Here is a 20,394-nt window from a genome sequence, read left to right as displayed (position 1 = left end):
TCTAAAAGTACCTTTTTTCTCAGCCATCGCTTCAATATTCCCTCCCAGGTTGTTCCTCAGCTTTTACACTGGCAGTAGGTTCTAGCAAGTTGTGTTCTCTGTTCCCTGAAAGAAACCTAAACATATCGCCCTATTTATAAAGAGGAGATTCTGTCCCTCTTGTTCTTTCAGTAGTTGTATTTAGGCTGGGAATGTCTTTAAAAGTTCACCGGAATTTTCTTTGCTGTTTTGGGGCCGTGAAGGTCAGGTTTGTGTGGTGATGGTTTTTTATTGTTGTTGTGTTGTTTAGTTTATTTTAACTGGAGGTATTGACTGACATCTGAATACAGCTGTTCTGCTTATCCGGGAATAATATACCTGCATTAGTGGTGTAGACTGAAGCAGGCTTTGTCCAATCTCCTCAGGGAAAAAGCAAAGTTTAAACTCCTGGTAATAACAGCAAAAAATCTAGTTGAAACTATACATAACATATTCATAAAGTACACTTGGCTAGGGATTTAATTTAATGGAGAAAAAAAGCCAATAGCTGCTGAATTGCTCTGAAATGTCACTTCAAATCCTGTTGAGAATGCAAGCCGCTGTCTCTCCAGGCCAGCGAAGGCCTGGACTTTGCCGACATGAACGGCCGGGGTGTCATCATCACGGGGCTGCCGTTCCCCCCGCGCCTGGAGCCCCGCGTGGTGCTGAAGATGCAGTTCCTGGACGAGCTGAGGAGCAGCGGGGCGGGCACACAGGTAACGCTGGCAGCTCCTCACTGCGGACTGTTTGCAGGTTCATGTCGTCGTTTCTCCCCCTTCTCTCTGTGGCTTTTGGATTTTGTTATCCTCCCTGTCGCATGGGACCACGAAGAACAAAAATCATGGGAGTTTGTCACAAATACAGTCACTTTTTAATTTTCTTGATAATTTAAGTATTTTAGATTCCATTTCCAGTGGCATGGTCTCAATCTAATATTGGCTCAAAAAATGGTATAATTAAAGTTTCAGTCCCAGTCTTTGTGTGCATGTTATCCCTCTGTCTTTCTAAAGGAATTGTTTCATCCAGGGAGAGGGCAAGCAAGAAGAATTCCCTATGCTGGCTGCTTTGGGGATTTTTGTTGTGATGGTTTGGGGGTATAGGGGCTGTGTTTGTTTTTGGTTTTTTGTGTTTTGTTTTGCTTTGGCTTTGGGTTTGTTTTTTCTATTGCTTCAGACATAAGAATGGCATTATAGATTTAAGTTTATTGTCCCGCAGGATAAGCCATTATGTCTTAGTATGTTGAGTCTGTTGTGTACCAAGGCTGTCAGTGCATCATGTACCAAATAGCCCCTCAAGCTGAATATTACTATGAATACTTGAGTTTTCTGTGCACCATAAGTCAGGTGTGACATTTGAATCAACTCTATTTGCTTTTCCTGTGCTTTCAGAGATTAGTCAGTAGATATTGTTCGATACTTTTTTTTTCATTTATTTAGAAAGAGATACTTGACTGTACAGCACAGAGAATATGTTCTACCTGGTAAATAATGTTAATTCTTCCTCCCCCCATTGCAGTATTTGTCTGGGCGTGAGTGGTACAGCCAGCAAGCGTCCCGCGCTGTCAATCAGGCCATCGGACGTGTCATCCGGCACCGCCAGGACTACGGTGCCATCTTCCTCTGTGACCACAGGTGAAACATTTGCTCTAGAACATAAATCTACATCAGCATCTTTCTCTTCCAACATGGGCACTGGTATTTTGTATATAAATCTGCCAACAATACTGTTTGTAGAAGGCTGCAGTTTGTAAGTGATTAATTTTATATAACAGGTTCTATCACAATTGCACTACTTTAAGAAAGCAACTAGTTTATTACCTTCTGCTGCCAAAATATACTGTCTTGGAGCTGCAGGAGGAGATGAGTGGTGTTAATGCAAAATAAGGCGATTTGTTAAATTCCTGTTTGTAATGCTAACTGGAAGTTATGTGATAATAACTTCTGGCTTTGCATTTTTACTGTTTGTCATTTGGGAAGGCAGTCACCAGCACTGCAGCTTTTTGAGAGGAGGATGAAAATGAGGAAAGATTATATTGCCAAAACAACATAAACTATATTAATGTGTTAATATTATATTGTACTGCTACCCATTAATATGTATATAATAAGCAACAATAGTTTAACTGATAGTCTTCAATGCTGAGACTTGAATGGGACCAGTGAGCAAGACACAGTTCAGTGCTGCTGTCACGCAGTTAAAGATTTTGTGGACAAAAGACAGGAACTGGCTGATTATGTGGGACAGGGTATCAACAAAGCCCTTTTCTCCTGAGTGAAGACATCGCCCCATGATAGTCACTGCACTGCTTCAGTCTTGTTGTCTTGCTGCTCCTCCCTTGTCCTTTCAGACCCTGATCCAGCATGCGTTCAGTTCATTTAGGCCAACCTGGCAAATAACTCTCCCCTTTTCCAATCGCATGCAGGTTCACAACTGGCGATGTGAGGAGCAAGCTGCCGTCCTGGGTTCGCCCATACGTGAACGTTTATGACAACTTCGGGCACGCTGTCAGGAGCGTCTCCCTCTTCTTCCGTGTTGCTCAAGAAATTGTAAGTGTCTTTAAAAACAAAACAAAAAACCCAAACAAAAAAAATCTTGATAGTGTTGGAAACTGGAAATATTGAGCCAAGTGAGAGATGTGATGGATTCACTTGACACTTCTAAGCACTGGAAGCTTTTTGGGAAAGGGCCTATGGCTCATCTTTTTCCAAGAGTGAGCTGAGACAGGATGTTTTCTCATGCTGCACAACTCATTTGGTTAGATCACAAAAAAAACTTCCAGTCCCTCCTAAATAAACATAGCTTTCATTGGGTGGCATGCAAATACTGGAACTGATGTTAGCATCAAAAAGCTTCCTACCTCACCCTCAGGAAAAGAGTTTTTGTGTGGAAGAATCAGTCGAACCCATAAATTTAAATCTAAGCTGACTGATTAAAAGAGTGAGACAAACCCATCAGTTAATATCACAGTTCATCTCTGGGTCATCTTTACTAATATGGCTTCTCTCTTAGCATTAAGGAACTCTTTTTCTCAGTAATAGTTCTTTGATTTAAAAAGTGAAATTGTAAAAAGACTTTCTAATTGACTGGAGAAAGTCCATAGCAAGAAATGGACTGGAAACCAAAATGGGGAATTAGTTGTCCCCAAATTGGAGATTAAAATACACACTTAAAATTTCACATGCAGACTTGGATGACTTCCTGGAAGATGCTTTAGCCAAATACAAGTTGTTTGAAATAATAAGTTACAGATGGATGATACTGGATGACTTAATGATCTTTTCTGATAATAAATGGGAGTCTCGTGGTGAGTAAGAGCCACAGCACAATGTGCTTGGTCAGAAGGAGCCAAGGTGCAAGGACAGTGTTAGGAAGCAGTTGTTCTTTAGCAGCATCATGACCCTTTTCCTGTAACATAGGTCACTTAGTGCTGAGCCTGTGTACTACACTTTATCTGTGTCACTTCCTAGTTATTTGAGCCTTTGTTCAAAAACACATAAATCCAGAACACTTAACAATCTTGCTGTCAAGGTTTATTAGGGAGAAAGTATATATCTTTGGGTTGTTGCTGGGATTTTTGGTTGCAAAAGAAGTGAAATGGAAGAGTAGCTTTTGCCTACTGTAACACTTTGTGACCTGCTTGCAGATGCCCCCACCCCTGCCGCAGTGCCCTGCTGGTTCAGCTGCTTCCCGAAGTAAAAGCAATCCGGCGCCATCTACTTCATCTGAGCAGATCCTCTCCCTACAAAAAGCCAAAAACTTGGATGACCATGTTCCCAGTTTGAAGAGGAAAAGAAAAGGTAGGTCTGAACCCTCACAGATCTACTTTTTTGTTTTAAACTGAATCAAAGAAGTGGGAGCAAGGGACTGGAAACTGGAATGGGAGAGAAAGCAAGGAGAGCTCATAGACAGGTGTGAAAGTGTGATCAGAAGGGGCACAGCACCACATCTGAAAACAGAGGAACCAGCTGCAACTACAGAGCGAAGAGGCAGATGGGGCCTGAAAAGGTGTCCCGCAGAACAGGAGTTTGGTGGAATATCAGAGAGAGCTTAAAAAATAAGAGCTGGAAGCCTTTTTCTGACTAGCACTGACTTTCATGTGTCCTCCGTCCATGCTGTTGCACTAATGACTCTTACACACTAATCTGAATAAGAAAACAGGTCACTGACCTTGTAAGAAAACAGTATTTCAAAATTTGTGGTTAGCTGATGCCAAAGAAGAAAGTATTTCTCATGTCAGATGTTTCAGAACGTTCCACTCTGGAGTGCTTGCTATTTTGGAACAAAACAATGAAGTTGTGTCTAAAACTGTGGTTCTAATGCAGCTGTGACTGATTATAAAGGTGATTTCACAGTACATCAAAGCCAGTGTGAGTGCAGGTTGTCATTGAAAGGGGTTACCTGGGCCGCCACTTCTTTCTCCCTCTGTTTCCAACTGTGTGCTTATGCTTCTTCCCTTGATTCAAATCCATCTGTTGTGCAACCGCAGAGCAAGTCTGAGCTCGCGAAACCAGTTTACCTTTCATCCCTGTGAGCAGCAGCTCCATCTCCAAGGATGGGCTGGAATGTGTGACTGGAGGTGATGGGAAGAGCCTGTGTTGCCTCTTGTGATAGAAATTTTCATTTGCATTGCATTAACTGTAGCATCAAACTGTACCTGTGATCATAGTTTTGGCTAAAGAGTTTCACGTACTATCTTTTTAATTTATAGCTTAATATACTTCCATTCTGCTCCAAATAGTGACTTTTCCTAGTAACTGACTCTGAAGTCATTTAACAAAATAGAGGAAATAGATTTTGAAGATAATGTCTACGAGAAGTAGCTTCTATTTAAAGCCAAGTATGCCTGGATCCTGATGAGGGAGAATATGTATTCCTGGGACCTGAAGATGACTGTGTCTTAAAAGTATTGATACTGTAAAACTGTAGGCTTTAAAAAAGCGCCTTTTGTTTAAAAATACTAAATTCTCTTTCATGCCAGGATCTCTTAAAAACAGGAATACGTTTTTTGGGAAATCCATAAAGCTGAAGTAGTTAAACACAGACAACTGTTGCAGCAAAACCTTTTTTCCATTGATCCTAAGCCATTTTGAGGTTAAATACAACCATCACTGAAGGAAAAGTTTGAGAGGAGTCCTCCAGGTTGTGGTAACAAATGCTTGAGCAATTTTGGAGTGCAGCCTTCTTGCTAAGTCATAAGTGCAGTTTTGCCAGATGTGGAAAATTAATTAAACAAACACATCCTTGTGGATTGCCATGTAAGATTTTAGAGGTATTACTAAGTCAAAGAAAATGCAAAAGATGATGTGAAATGTTCATTTGTCATCCGTATTACACTGTGATGCCAGTAAATGGAGATGGAGCACCCAGCCTGTGCATGGAGTATGAACAAGAGCTGATCTCACCTCGACGACGTTGTATTGGGCTCCTGGACGCGTTGGAGCGCAACGAGAGGAGCAGCGAAGATGCAGAGAAGGAGGAGAGTGACTTGTCGGGAGAGGAGAAGGTAACTGCAATGGTGGGACAAAATACTTGCTATGGGCAAAACTTGCAGACTCTAAAGCAAAACGAGCTTGGTGTTGATGTAAGAGTCTCAGTTCAACCCTCTTTCAAGGAAAACTCACTGTAATTGGCACTAGTCACTGGAAGTTCTCATAATTAAGCTTAGTCAAAGAGTTTCCTTCCTGCATTCAAGTAGATGACCAACAGGTACATACTTGTGCTGATCATACAGACTCCTGGAAGTTAACCACAGTGTCTGGAGAGCAAAGAGCTCTCCAAGAAGAGGTTGGTAGCGACACAGTTCCTCCTGTGGGGGAATCTGTGTCAGCACTTGGTATGTGACTGGATCTTGAATTTTAAAAAGGCAAGGGGGAGGGTTTGTGAATTAGAAATTGAGCTTTCAGATGAAAATCTTTGCCTCAGAGAATGAGTGTCGCAGTCTTGCAGAATATTTTATCTGAAACAAAAATGCACTGTGGCGTTAAGATCAACAAAGCTTCTTCTGTGCTGTTTGTTTTCTTTCCACTTGGATTGGTATTTTTAATCCATTGGTGATGAGGCTTTGTTCTTGCTTTCCGAAAGCCCCTGTTTGCAGTTGTTGGGGGGAGCTGCCTTACCTCGCTGCCATCAGCAGGATTGTTTTACTTGATTTGGCTGATGCCAAGCGTGTGAACTCCAGGAATTCCTGTCATTGCAACATCCCCAGGTAGTATACTTAGGAGCAAACTGCTGAAGGGAGAGTGTGGAGGTGTAAGGATTATCTGGGGAATATCTACAGAGGCCTAAGGGAGCTGGATGGAGTGTACAACACAGCGGAAATGTACAAACTTGAACGAATAAGTACAGTGAATATTTAGCTTGTGTGCAGCTGATTGAGAAATCGGCTTCATCATCCATGGGCCACCACAGCGCAGACACCAGAACTTATTCTTTGGAAAGCCTGGCCCATCTCCAGGGCCTTGGAAACTCAGTTACAGCATCTTGTTAACACAGCTGCACTGCCCTTGACAGTCTTCAGCATTTCAAGTCAGATTTAAGTTAATGATCTTAGCGGCTCGGCAGTGAGTCATCTCATGTCTGCTGTTTGTATTTGGCATTACTTCTCACCCGTGACTTGCAGCGAGCTGGGGAATCATCCTGTGCTGTGTTTAAATTGGTGCTTTCTGGCACCAGAGGTCTGAGAGTGTGGTCTTGAGCCCTGTAGTGCCTCCGAGGGAGCCTGTGTTTGCTCAGAGTCCAATACTCAGCTGATTTTTAATAAGCATTTGGACTGGTAATGGGGTTAGTGTGTGTTCATATCTTTCTTCACCGTCTGTCATAATATCTGTGATACCGTTTTTTCTTTTATCAAGGTTATACTGCGCCCTTGTTCCCAGAGTAATGGAAATTTAGCTGCTGACATTCTGATACAATTTGCTTGCGGTGAAAAAGAAGTCGTCTTAAAAAATCAAAAGAAATCATCTCCCAATCCATTTAAAGAATGATTTGGCAGTTCCCCTCAATCAATTTTCATTGTGAGACAGGACTTACGGAAACTTGTCTTTCAGAAGCCTTATTTCTTCTGGATCCTGCTCTTCAAGGTGGTGCCTTCACATAGTCTAGGATAAGAAGATGCTTTTGATCTTTTTTTCTGACTTAGTGCATGTATCATAAATGTTTGACTTGCTGCTTGTATTCCCATTTTTCCAGGTAGGAAAGTATTTCCAGGTACTTCCAGCAGTACCTCCAGGCAGGAAAGCACAGGGGCATGTGAGGCCCCAGTTACACAGATTGATGTGTACGATTCCAGGGCTACCCTAAAACTGTGGGCTATAAGTCCAGCTTTGCTTAATCAGGAATTTACACCCTCCAGACCAACTTTGTCTTTAATTTCCTCTGTTTTGATCTCTTTTTCTGAATTGTCCAGTGATTACCTTCTAGAAACAGGCGTGTGTCCCAGGCTCTGTTGCAATAGTTCAGTTTGATTATTTCACTTTCTTGAATGGTGTCACAAACTGGGTTAACAAACTTTACCGCCGGAAATTGTTAAATTAAATGGATAATCACTTTGAAAAGCTTTCTTTTTTTTTTTGACCTTTCTTCTTTTCTTTTAATCTCCACAGGCCCAACGTCTGTCAACACTTTCCCTTCAGTATGAGAAGAGGTTAACGGATGAGCAGAAAGGAGGAAGGAAGAAAATAAAGCTGGTCAGCAATACAGTATGTGTTTGCCTGTACCATCCCTTTGATCTGCAAACTGCTTTAATTTGAATTGGAAATTTCCAGACAGACAGATGACAATGCCAAAACAATTGTTTTTTCTCCGAATCATAAATATTCATCAATGCGCATCTGAAGTCTGTTTCTGTTGTGCTCTTTCTTAAATCTAGACATCATAGATCCAATCAAACACAGGCCCAGGTGGGGCTGGTAGATGAAGAGAGTTGTTTTCTGGCATTGACTACCTGTGAGCGTTGCCCAGGTGTGGTGGGCGGTTTCATTATTTTGATTGGAGTAGAATAGTTCAGTTGGAAGGGATCTACAATGATCATCCAGTCCAGCTGCCGGTAGAGCCTCCAGTGGTGTAACTGGCCCATTTTGGGTAAGCGATCACATCCCACTCCCCACGGTGGGTCATTGTGGTGTTTGCAGTTGTGTGCAATTGTCTCCAAACTCAGTTAACTCATTATGCAGCTACAAGTCACAATTATGGTTAAGAGTCCCAGTAAATCCCTGAGAATCCCCTGGGTGACTGTGCGGAGTATGAACAGTTGGCAGTTGTCCAGGGTGCTGCCTGCCTGTCCGTCTGTATGTCTGTCAGCCTCCTGATCACCTGGCAAACAGAACTGCTAAAAGTAGTCACAGATGCAGAAGCCGATACTGTCCAAGGTGAGGAAGGGAGCAGGGTCATCACAGGAGGTTGTGTTTGCAGTTCCTTGCTATCTGGTGTCATGATGAGTCAGAGTCACCTCAAGGTTTGGAGTAAATGTCATTTCTCTTATTAAGCCTTCTCCTAAGAATAGAATTGTGCAATGGAACTTGGCTGCTTCTCGAGGAATATTCCTCTGAAGCAGTTGTTTTGTCAATGAGGTAAATAGCATCACTTTTACATGGGGGCATGAACGCTCATACATGTTAGAGGGATTAATAGTTTAGAAATAAATAGAATAATCATCTTGGAGAATTAATAGTATACTTGTGCCCTGGAGGGTTGCTCTGGTGATACTGGTTTTGTCTTGAGGACACATGACAAGGGTCCAAGAGCTTAAATGTTCCAAGTGTGTGAGTGCACTGTGCTGCACAGACACTTCATAAGGGAGTGATTGTTCTGAGTCCATGGCAGGTCCCTGCTGCTTGTGGAGTTTTCCCAACACAAGAGAGCAATCCAGCTTGCTTGTGTGTACAGTGTCTTCAGGAAATGCCTTAGAGGAACCAAAATGCTTCTGTTCTTCAGTGAACGGGACATCTCCAGGAGGCAGACCAGTTAATTTGTGCTTATTCTGTGGCACCGAAACTGTTTCGGTTTTGTGGGAAATACAGCACGGTTACAGGAGTGACTACCAGAGTTTCAACAGACAGCATTAATTGTTTTATGTGCTGGCAGAGTTGCAAATATGGTGCTTCCATGTGAATTCATGTGAGAGTGATTCCTCAGGTCACGTTTACTGAAAAGCCTTCCTGTCTGTGCAGCAAGCTGAGCAGAAAACGGACCTGCCGGAGCCCAAGAAGGCCCGAGCCACGCTGTACATCGCAACAGTGAAGGAGACCCTGAGCCAACAGAACTATGACCTCTTCTCCAAGGCTCTTCAGCACTACAAGAAGACAGACGACTTCCATGCCATGTTGTCTCAAATGAGCTCCCTCTTTCTAGAAGATGAGAAAAAGCATGTTCTGTTACGAGGTATGATGACTTCCTGAGTATCTTTGTAACATGTGACCTTTACTTTTTACTAGACTTGAGTATTTCAGAGGTAGACGTTTTAAATTTGAGGTACAGATCAATCGGGATGATAGTCATTAGCATTCATCACTTAATATCCCCATATCACACAGAAAATCTTCTCAATCTAATTATCATATGTCAGTTTGCACCTTGACAGGCCTGAAAAAATAAATCACATTCCATGGAAGCTTTTGTTATTTTAAACTTTGCCTAAAAGTAGTGTAGCTTATTCCCTGTGATTTAAGAGGTAAGATCAGGAGTGTGATTGTTAGATAGATGGGTTCATAAGGGTTCAGTGTAAAAGCAGTAGAGTATCTAATTTTCTATTTAAATAATGGCAAATAAAAGTCAAGTGATCTGGGTAGACATGGGTAGTTTACTGGTTTAGCTGGTACTTTCTTGACTTTTAACAACTGCATTAGCAGGAACTGGATTCTTACCAACAGTTCTTCTAAGTTATACAGTGTGTTTTCTCTGGAAACTTTAATTTCACTCTCCACTTGCAAGCAAACTGACAGATATTTTCTGTGACATTTTCATCTACTAAAATAAAAAAGCATAGTTAGGCATTGTGTAAATTGTTTAAGGTTAATTTTAAGGTTAAGGAATGGAAAGGTCAGTGTGAACACTTAGTACTAATAGTAGCCACAGTCAGTTTCCCAGTTTACTGAGCTTACTATATAAATAAGAAAATATTTAATCATCAAATTGAAGCCTAGGTCTAGTTTTTAAAAGTGACAGGCACCTGAAAGTTGAAGTTCATTTGAGGTTTTGGCTTTTAGTTGGCAAGCATTTTATAGGAAGTAAATGCGATGAGGTGTAAAATCAGCAGTATATCAGCTATTCAGAGTATCCGCCTGGCAGATATATTGACCCCATGGTTTAGGAGGGAGCTGCAAGTACCTGTTTCACTGAGAGGTAAGTTACTTCATATTTACCAGGAAAAAATTACCGTTATTACCTACTGGTAATGATGTGGGTGGAAGTTTGCATGATAGCTGATAAGTGTGCTTAATGTGCATATATTAGATAATGACATTTAGATTTTAAGTTATTTAGCTACACTTCTTCATGTTACCTAAACTAGAAGTCCTGCTGTTGTATGTTTCTCTGGCGTTTGTTACCGGTTGTGGAGTGACTTTATTCTTTTTCTCTCCTTTTCTTTCTCTCTAATGACAGAGTTTTACCAGTTTGTTCGACCTCAGCATAAGAAGGAATTTGACGAGGCATGTTGCAGTTTGACTGGTGCGGGCTGTGGCTACAAACCTGAGCACAGCCTCCTGCGGGAGGAGAGGGAGAGACTGGCCAGAAATATGGGTGAGGAGCGGGTTCCAGCACTGGGCAGGCAGTTGGATCATTTAATTGACGTTACTCAATTGCAGAGCAAGATGCATCTAATAAATAGAAATAAAAGGATGGAAGGTGATTTAGCTTAATCAATATGGAGCCAAGTCTCTGCGTGATCCCTTTGCCTGCCTTCTCACAAGCATGGGCGGATGCCTGAGCATTGGTTACTGCGCAGTTAGTAATGGTGCCATTTTATTTCAAGAGGATTTTACAGGTCTATTTCAATTATGAATCTAGTCTGTGGTTTTAAAAATCTTTGTGTATGTCTTCTTTGCTACCCACATAGTGCCACTAGAACTGTGAATAGACGATAATCATGTCCTCACAGAGCTTATGAAATCTTTGAAGCCCAGACCACTAAAATCCTAAAAAGGCAAGGTGTTAGCTCATCCCCTCTTATCAGGGAAATGCATCTACACCTTCAGGTGTTTTCAGCATAGAATGGCACACTTTGAAATGTGCCATCCTATGTTTGTTCTTTCCTAAGTTCACTGTTAACAGGCTGCTTTGATTTAACAGAAGAAAAGCAGAGTCAGCAGAAAAGCGCATTCTCAACGGACTCGTGTGCTCAGCTGAACCCTGGGCTTCACCTCAACCGGGGAGGGTTCCACTTGGCAACAGGACTGAATGGCGCAGGTACCCTTCATGTAACACCTTATATTTTATTTCGTCACCGACTGTAAATTCTGCTGGTGGGAGCTGATGTTTTTTGCACTCACGTAGTGCAGTGGCTCACTGTCTGTAGGTAGGAGCCATGGTAATTCAGAATTTTCAGCAAGGATTGTACAAAACAGCACACAAAAGCCAACGAATTCCATCAAGGTAGATATGAAAGAAACTCAGTAAAGGCAGAACTTTGCCCTGGAGACAGAGCTGGTGTTCGTCAGTGAGCGGAAGGGCAAGCTGAGCACCAGGCTGTTCGGCTTCTGTTTGTCCAGGTCTTGGGAAAGAGCTTTTTAAGGAGTGTAGTGTCACATCAGGTCAATAGAAACCCAGGTATGAAGAAGAAAACAATTCTTGTTTTGTTACTGGTAATGTTACGCTCCTCATGTGGACAGTCTGTTTTCTCTGCAGAAACAGAGACTAGAAATGTATTCTCACGATTGCGTGTAATTTCTGTACACATCACTCTGACCTCATGCTTATTTTTGAAGTCAAAGGCTCAGTTGTTATTTGATTACAGATCTTCCTGAGAACAGCTGGGAATTTTTTGTATTTCTCTGAAGGAAACGAGTAGGATATCTGGACAGCTTAGATGTCTTTTTTAGAGGATAAAGAATAGTCAAAGACTAATCCTTTCTTTTTAAAAAAGAATAAATAAAAAGGTGATGTTTCCTGGAAGGCTTTAAAAGTTTCTCATCTATGAAGCCATGTTTATTTTGATTTGTATTACTGCTTCGTTTTGTATTTTAAGAGCACTTGAACAAAACAGAGTCTTTGGTAATTATTTTGTCCTGAGGTCCATGAGATGGAGTTTCGTAGAAACTTGTTCCCACTAAAAGTAATTGAGAAAATAGTAGCACTGAATGCAAGTATTGTTTCTGTTCTCACTCTTTCCACTGAGTGTGCTCCTGTGGCAGTGTCAGAATGCTGGATGTTATGCAATAAAAGATAGTGATTATAAAATTCACACCCATGTTTTTCCCCTTTCAGGAAACTGAACTAGGCCCATCTTTTAAAATGTCATTATCTTCTTTAACATATTTAAAAGCTCTTTAGTGGAGAATAAAGATCTAAATATCTAAAGATGTGGCTGCTTAATTTAAATCAGGTTCTTCTTGTGTAGTTCATCTCTATTTGCATACCTGTAGTATGCAAAACAGACCTTTTTCCTCTACAACATGTTGGAAATCAAAGAATCACATTTTGAACAGAATTCCAGTTGGAGTTTAGCAGGATGTTTGTAGCTGCTCCTGCCTCCTGTTGGGCTCCTATCTTGCTCTCGTGCTATCTTGTGTTATTTCAGGTTAGTCATTCTTTTATGACTTTGTTTTCCTGTTGGGAACCGCACATACACACACACACCCTTTTCTCCTTTTATTAATAAGAGGTGAGAAATCTGTTCTTTAAATTTGCTCTCATCAGTGTCTGTGCCCATGTGCCAGGCCACTGTAGTTGGCTCCACTATCTCTTTCCACTGCTTCTGCTCCTTAGTGCAGCACAAACCCTGATTTACTGATCTCCATGTCACCTTTTTCTCATTCCCTAGTGACCATCTGACACATTTTTCTGTTTAAAAGATAAAAAACCAACCAAACAAACACCCAACCCAACAAAAAACCAAAAAAACCACCATATGTTAAGAGCGATCCCCAGAATTCATTTGCTCTGTTGTCATTTCCAGAAGTGAGTGTTGGCTTTGACACTTTGAACTGGTCCAGAACCCACTTCCGAATGAAAAGAGAAGCAGATTCAAAGGAGTGACCCGATGTCTCTGTCTTCCCCAAGCCCTGATCACCCTGTTCTTTGTCTTCCAGGGCAGAATTCCGGTCAGGCTCCAAGGAAAGACGCTAAAAAAGCCTCAGGCTCAAGGAGGGATCAGCACCAGGTCCTCAGGGCTTCCTACCTCAGCGACGTGAAAAGGGCGTTGGACAAAAGCACCTACAGCCAGTTCTATCAAGCTTTGTTGGCCTACAAGAAGACTGACAACTACGAGGCAATGGTATCGGTGATCGCAGCCCTCACCACTGAGAGGCCAGAAGACTTTCATCTCCTACAAAGTAAGGGATTTGTGTTTAGTTGTAAAGAAGATGTAGGTGCTATGAGCTCATGTGAGCAATGACTTTTCACTGGTCATAACATTTCACTGGTCACTCTCCACTTTTGGGAAGAACTTTCAGCGTTAGTAAGTGTCGCCTCTCCCATCATTTGGTTTTGCAAACCAGATAAATGGAGCAACAGGGAAGATGTGTTAAACGAATGTTGTTCAAAGAGCAAAAATTTCAAGGTTCTAGAATGTGATCTCTGTTTGTTCAGTTAGAAATTGCCCATTAAAAATATCAGATAAGACCTCAATAATTCCAGTCATAACCTTCAGTCGGGCTCACTTCAGTCAGATGATTCCATCGCCTTTTTCTCTCCTCAGTTACCAGCAGTGATTGCTCTTTAGAAAGACCAGTGCTGACAACTGACTCAGTTTTGTTTGAGCATTGGTGGTTATGCTGGTGCTGAGCTCTTCCATCACTTCCAGGTTTGGGGATAACAATCACACTTTTGGTTCACTGTTCTGCTACAGAGCTTTACCTGAAAGTAGTTATGGAACTGTGGCATAATTTAGTATCCTTATCATTCATCATAATCTTCTAAAAATTTCAAGCTGATATTTATTTTCTCAGAAGTGGTTTATTTTTTTCTCTCGTGGGTTTAATGATTTAAGAAGCTACAGGTTTTCAGAATTTTGAATTGGGCTTTTGTTATTTAAAAAAAAATAAAGGAGGCAGAGTATATGCAGATCTTGATTGCCTTGGTGGAGACGTCTTGTCTTGTCCCACTTAACACCCAGTTCCACCTTCTCCCATGTCTCTGGTGTGAACTCCTGCGGGAAATGATATTATTTCATTTGTTGGCTTTAGGAAATAACAATAAGTATTCCATTGACTTTGAATAGATGTTATAGTCTACAAATGTTTAGAAAATATTTTTTCTGATGCATTAACTAATCAGCTTAGTCTTGACACAGTGAAGAGCCGGAGGGAAATGAACTGTGTGGCACTGTGACTCATCATCTCCCCTGAGCATTCTTTATCACCCACAGTTGGTGTCTTCCCTCAGCAAAGGTTTTTACCTCAGACAACTTAGTGATAGAATTGTCTGTGCTTGGCAGTAAGTCATGATTGGGATTGGTTTAGAATTTTTGTGTATGTGTTGTGGATCCTTGTCAACCAAACAGTAACAAGAAACTGTCTTTTTGAAAAGTCTTTTCAGATGTTGTGTCTATGCCCAAATTCACTAGATCAGTTGTCAGGTGAAGGGCCAGATTAGGTATTTATGTTTAGCTGTAGAGAACAGAAGAATTTTGGAGTAATTTGAGGTTGTTTTCCATACCAAATACTCCTCTGTCCTCTGGCATAGAAAACCCCATAGTAATAAAATCAACAGGTTGGTGGAACACTTTATGTTTTTGAAGATACTCTGAGGAATATGACTGATATTGCTCAGCTTCCGAAGAATTTCTCCCTTCCAAAGCAAGCAGCCTTCCAATGTCAGGTGTTTATTTTCCTATGCATTTGTATTTTCTTTTGCACAGGGTTTTCCATGTTTGTTCGCCCTCATCACAAAGAGCGGTTCAAAGAGCTGTGTCAGGGTTTGACGGGAATGGGCTGTGGCGGGGGAGAGAAGCAGCTGCAGCAGCCAGTGCAAGGTGCAGAGAACCCCCAGAGTCTGGAGAGCTGGTGCGCTGGAGGAGAAAACAGCCGTGGACAAGGTGGGGAATGAACATTTGTCTGATGTTTACAATTTATTGATGATGATGATGACGGGGTGGTGTCCAGCAGCCTTAGCGGGGGGCCAGGGCCTCCCTGCACAAGATGTGTGAAGGAAGATCAAAGCGATTGGCGGTGTTCAAGTTGTGGTTAAAAAAAAAAGGAAGCAGAAGGCAATGTGAAATGGGGAAGTGCAAGGAAACAAAAAAAAATATAGTGTTGTCTTTAAACTGTGAAATATATTATGCATGAAGGCACAATTTTTGCATCTGAGGTGAAAGCAGGAGATTGAGATTCACCCTGTCTAGGAAGGATTTCCACAGAACTACTTCAATATAAAGGGTCCCTTTCAGTAATAGTGTGTGCTAGTGCCAGAAACTTCCATTACCAAGCAGTATGACATAAAAAAAATAGTTATTCAAATTGTGGTTAAGAAGTTACTGAACTTACTGCTAATTGTGTTTTGTGCAGTCTGTGCATGGTGTTCTGCATTATGTGATTTTTGTATGCTGGTTTGTTTTCTTTCTTATAGAAGATGCAACCACTTCTAAGGATAAAGCACCAGAGAAAATTCAGAAGAAGATTTCCGCTTTCTGCTTTAGCCAGGAAAGCAAACTTGAATTGCCAAAGACCAAAGTACCAGGAGAAACTGGTAAGACAAGAGCCCCCACGGGCTGTGGACCTGTGCCTGTCTTCCCCCTGGAGCTGGAGCCAGAATGTGGTAGGTATATGTGAGATTTTGGGTGCAATTCTTTAATGCTAGGGGATAAAAATAACAGGTTATCAGCGTAATTCTCATTTGTATAACTTAAGTGATGACTGGGTCATGTCTATATTTGCTTAGGTGTAATAATGATTAGTGAGGTTTGCAAAGTAGAATTTGTGCTTTCTGTCACTCACATGTGTTTCCTCAAAGTACTTCATTGTCTTTATTACAATGATGTAATAGTTTTCCTGAGAACTTAAAGATTTTTCTTTGTGACTTCCTTGTAAACCTCAGTTTCTAAATGGGGATCTGAAGCACTGGGAGGCTGAGTGAGGTCATGCAAAAGAAATAATGTGACAGGGCTGGGTATTGCGTGGCTAAGGTAGTTCATACAGCTCATAGTCATTGTTTTCCAGGCTGCACTGGAAATGCATATGCATGAGAATTTCACAGGTGGTTACTGGAATTTAGTCATTTCCTCCCTCTTTCTGCCCCTCTCTCTCTGTTCTAGGAAGATTCCAGTGCTCTAACTGCAATTCTGAGGACGATGTGCCTTTTAAATGTCCATTATGTGACTTCACTTGCTGCAAAACGTGCTGGGAGCAGTTCTTAAAGGTTATCTTGTTTACTGGCTTCAGTTTTTCCTGAAAAATAAATAATTGTGCTTTTCAGGAGAACCATGTGGACAGCCCTGGAAACAGAATCTCTCTGTTTATAGAGAGAGCCCCTAAATCCTTGTGGAAGATTTACTGCTTGTTTCATTGCTTTCCATGTCGTGCATTGTGATAGAGGCACCTCTGCCTTACAGTGTCTTTTTTACACCTTTGCAGCTCCTGCTGAGCTTCTTCCAAATGTGTTCTCATCTGGAGTTGTGCAGGCAACAACCTGTGGAGTCACCTTGTTGTATGCTGTTGTATGTACTGCCCTGTTCTGTGCTTTTTGTATTGAATTGGTAATTCTGAGATGCGGTTTTCTCCTTACTCCCCGAGTTAGTGTGTATTTTCATAGTTCATAGATAGATCACAGAACTTGCCCAGCCTAGATTTTTTTTCTAAATTAGCCTTTTTCTGATTGTGCATCTCTTAGACTGAGGATTAAAATAGTCTGATCTAGATTAGGCTTTATTTCAGATTCAGGTACTTGAATGCATCCAGACGAAGGCAACAAAGCTGGTGGAACTAGATGATCCCCGTAGGTCCCTTTCAAATGGAAGTATTCTTTTGTTCTATTCAGATATCCAGTACAAAGCCGCATTTGGGGAAATGAGTGATTCCCAGTGGGTCATTTGTAAAAATGACTTCTATATTTGCCACTTACCTGAATAACCCTGCTAGTTACGGTGAAACTTCATCCTATGTTGTACCGGGCAATGGCATGGGAAAGAAAATATGTGTGTTGTTCTTAGCAAGGTGAATCAACGCTTTGCTTTGTGGCAGTGTACCACAGCCCTAGAATTCGTAAAGATAGGAAAAGGCAGATACGGTTTGCAGTAAATAATCAGAACAGAATAGCAGATTTACTGAGTGAGAGTAAAGGTCTGTCCAGCCCAGCGTTCCAACTCCAGCGATGGCCAAAAAAAGAATGGCTAGGAAAGGCTAAAAGAACACGGCAGGCGTGAGCAGTGGTTCTTGCAGAACTCTCAGCCTCGGAGCTGTTTGCAGCACGAGAACTCCCTGAGCCAGAGGTTCCTTAGTATATTCTATATTAAGAAACCTCTGCTGCATTTCCATCTCATCATCCACTTCCCTTTGAACGCAAATGAACTTGGCACCCATGTCCTACAGCAAGTGCTTCCGCAGCTTAGCCAAACGTTCTGTGAAGAACCAGCTCATTTGTTTTGCTGTCACTTTGAACCTTCTTCTTGCCAGTTCAGTTTAATGCCCCACTTGTTTAAAAAGGACAAACAAAATATTCCTACAGCTCTCAAGAAAATGCGTCATGGATGCCCTGTCCTTCAGCAGCATCTTTCTGCACCCACCAGCAGTGGGGTCCGTTCACCTCCTCCACAGACAACATACATCCAAGTCCTTGTTTCTGAGAATGTGGGGGTTTGTTTGTTTGTGGTTTTGGTTGTGTGTGGCTTTTCTTGCTCTGAACAACCACCTGTTGGGTGTGGGTGTGTAGAACCATCTTCTCCCCAGCTGAGACCTGTTGCTGTGCTGTGCAGGCACTCTCAAGCCTTGCTGTGATGGACATTCTACAGCCTTTCTTCTGGAGAATGTGAAACTACCTGGTCTCATCACCTTTTCTTACCTTGTTTATGACCTCCCTCTCTAATGATGAGTGGTTCTCTGTTTACAGTAATGTTAACTTGCTTGTGATGCGATTCACATGTGATTTGGTTAATGAAAAGTTAAATATCTTGTCGTTTGGGATATTACTTGAGGACTGATGGAGAGAGAGTTCTCCTGGCTGGTGATGAGGTAAAACTCTTCTCTGGTAGTTGTGTAGATGAGAAGGAAGGACAGGCTGGCTGAGAGCACAGGATTGCAAACAGGAAGATTATTCCATGTTTCTCTGAAACCAGCCCCAGAAGAACCATCTCTAGATGCCTCCATCCACATTCCCACCCCTCGCTGGCTGCACAGACAATTGGGTTTCTGTCTGAGGTACCTTCAGCTGCAGGAAATGAGCAACCACAGTGTTTGTGTCTGCGCTTCATGGGCCGGGTCACCGCTGGAGTGGAAAATTGATCTCTGTTTTCACAAGTTACTCACAATGTTTCTTCAGCTCAGAAGGTGACTGACTAAGAAGTCCGTCATTCAAACTGCAATGACTTGGGGTTTGAAAACTGTAATTTGTTTTCCAATTTGTTGGTTTTCCCAAATAGTTTAGTGGCAGGGAGAGGCGGTGAATAACTTTTGGGAAGTTTTGGAGGAGCAGCCAGAATTCCGTGCAGCTGGAGGGGAACTGGAGGGATTAGTGGCAGTGCGTGTTGGGCCATTTTCAGTGCTTATGGGGAAGCTTTGCAGAGACAGCGCCAGGATAAACTGCTTCTGGTTTTACTTTTCTGTACAGAGCTCTGTGGCTGCTTTTCAATGTTTAAATGCATCACTTATTCACGCTTTTTTTCAAGTATTCCAGAGAGACTCAGTTATTCTCATTTGGACTATCAGTAATATAGGCAAATAATATAAGATTTCACAATTCTGTATTACGCTTGAGATTTTCAGAACTCTTTGACAAATCACTGTGACTGGGCAGTGAAGTGAGTTTTCCTCTCCCCCATCATTTCTGGTATTTCAATTAATGTTGCCAGAATCGAAATACTAGTGCCTGAACCTATTTTGCGATCTTTTTGTACAAAGATCAACTTCCACGCTGCGGGAAAGCCGGCGCGGTGCCGCTAACATAAGTAACCAGCGTTTCAGGCTAAAGAGCTGGTGATTTTCTCAAAGATTAATTTCTTAAAACATTTTAACTATAAACAGAGCATTTTAGCTTTACTGGTGATTTGCAGGATATAAAAAGACCAGTTGGGAGTTCACCTGCAGGTCGAACGGCTAAAGACCGGACTTCAAAACTCAAAATTAAGGAAGAAGCAAATTGAAACCTGGCTGGAGAAGAGGTTTCCTCACATACCCCCTCTTCTGCTTTTAACCGGGAGAGGTGTGCGGGATGAAGAAATAAATGTACTTGGTTCCGCAGCGAATCTCTTGGTCGTAACCATGTGTGTCAGCACTGTCCCGTGTACCCAGGAAGCCGTTTCCTTCCCGGCCGCGCAGGAGGCAGCGGCGGTTCGGGGAACTCGGCCGCTGACGGGATTTCTCTGCTAACCAGCACATCGGCGCTTCCCAACGGCTCTTGTGGGCTCAGTTTCCTTGTTCCTGGATTTTAGTCTTCCAGATACATCAAAGCTGTGATTAATCGGAGACAACTGCTGTAAAGTTTGTTGCTACTTCACTGGAAGGTTTTCTTTTTCCTCCTTTTATTACTAGCAGTTAAATAAATGACTGCGTGATAACGCGGCGTTTAAAAATAGTAGCTGTGATACCTTGGGGGCTGTCAAATGACTAAGGTGGCTTATAGCTCATACTAGACAATTGCAAACTTGATAGATAAATTTAATATATTATCTCTTTGTTCATTCATTTATGTAGATGGCGAAGAAGTGCCCGAAGTGCCACAGTGATGTGAAGAAGCAGCGATTAATCCAAGTCTTCTTCTGGTCATAATCCCACCGACAGGAATGGCAAACGCTTCCTATCAGCAGAAAGAAGTTGCTGCGCTCCGGTTCTCAGAAGCAGGATGAAGATTATTTAAGTATCTTTGATCCTTGACTCTGGATGCTGTGCTGTGCACCAGCACGTATTAACTCTTCCTACAAAGATGATTAAGTTTGGAAGGTCTCGCTCTTTCTCTTGACTCACAGGCAGGAGAAAGCAGAATATGAGCCTTTGTTGGAAATAAGGTTAATTTCTTATTTTAGCCTGTAAATTTTACTGTAGCCACTCTGGGGCTGAAATTTTATATCCCAGAGGT

General features: G+C 41.9%; 1 protein-coding gene across 1 annotated transcript in view; it reads left to right on the top strand.

Moving 5' to 3' along the window:
* RTEL1 (regulator of telomere elongation helicase 1) overlaps positions 1–20,087 on the top strand; it is a gene marked incomplete at its 3' end in the record, with an annotated part of 40,886 nt that extends 20,799 nt beyond the window's left edge. Inside the window, exons 22-35 of the mRNA XM_080354607.1 lie at positions 591–734; positions 1,534–1,649; positions 2,441–2,564; positions 3,662–3,815; positions 5,364–5,521; positions 7,620–7,715; positions 9,186–9,396; positions 10,618–10,755; positions 11,305–11,421; positions 13,263–13,505; positions 15,032–15,208; positions 15,739–15,927; positions 16,424–16,527; positions 20,013–20,087. Coding sequence (XP_080210733.1) covers positions 591–734; positions 1,534–1,649; positions 2,441–2,564; positions 3,662–3,815; positions 5,364–5,521; positions 7,620–7,715; positions 9,186–9,396; positions 10,618–10,755; positions 11,305–11,421; positions 13,263–13,505; positions 15,032–15,208; positions 15,739–15,927; positions 16,424–16,527; positions 20,013–20,087 — 2,046 coding nt within the window. The remainder of the gene's footprint in view (positions 1–590; positions 735–1,533; positions 1,650–2,440; positions 2,565–3,661; positions 3,816–5,363; positions 5,522–7,619; positions 7,716–9,185; positions 9,397–10,617; positions 10,756–11,304; positions 11,422–13,262; positions 13,506–15,031; positions 15,209–15,738; positions 15,928–16,423; positions 16,528–20,012) is intronic.
* Between the last annotated feature and the right edge of the window lie 307 nt (positions 20,088–20,394).

This window comes from Nesoenas mayeri (assembly GCF_963082525.1).
Source record: "Nesoenas mayeri genome assembly, chromosome: 16".
NCBI classification, from domain to species: domain Eukaryota; kingdom Metazoa; phylum Chordata; class Aves; order Columbiformes; family Columbidae; genus Nesoenas; species Nesoenas mayeri.
The sequence above is the reverse complement of the archived record's forward strand: the minus strand, read 5'-3'. Positions and strand labels throughout refer to the sequence as shown.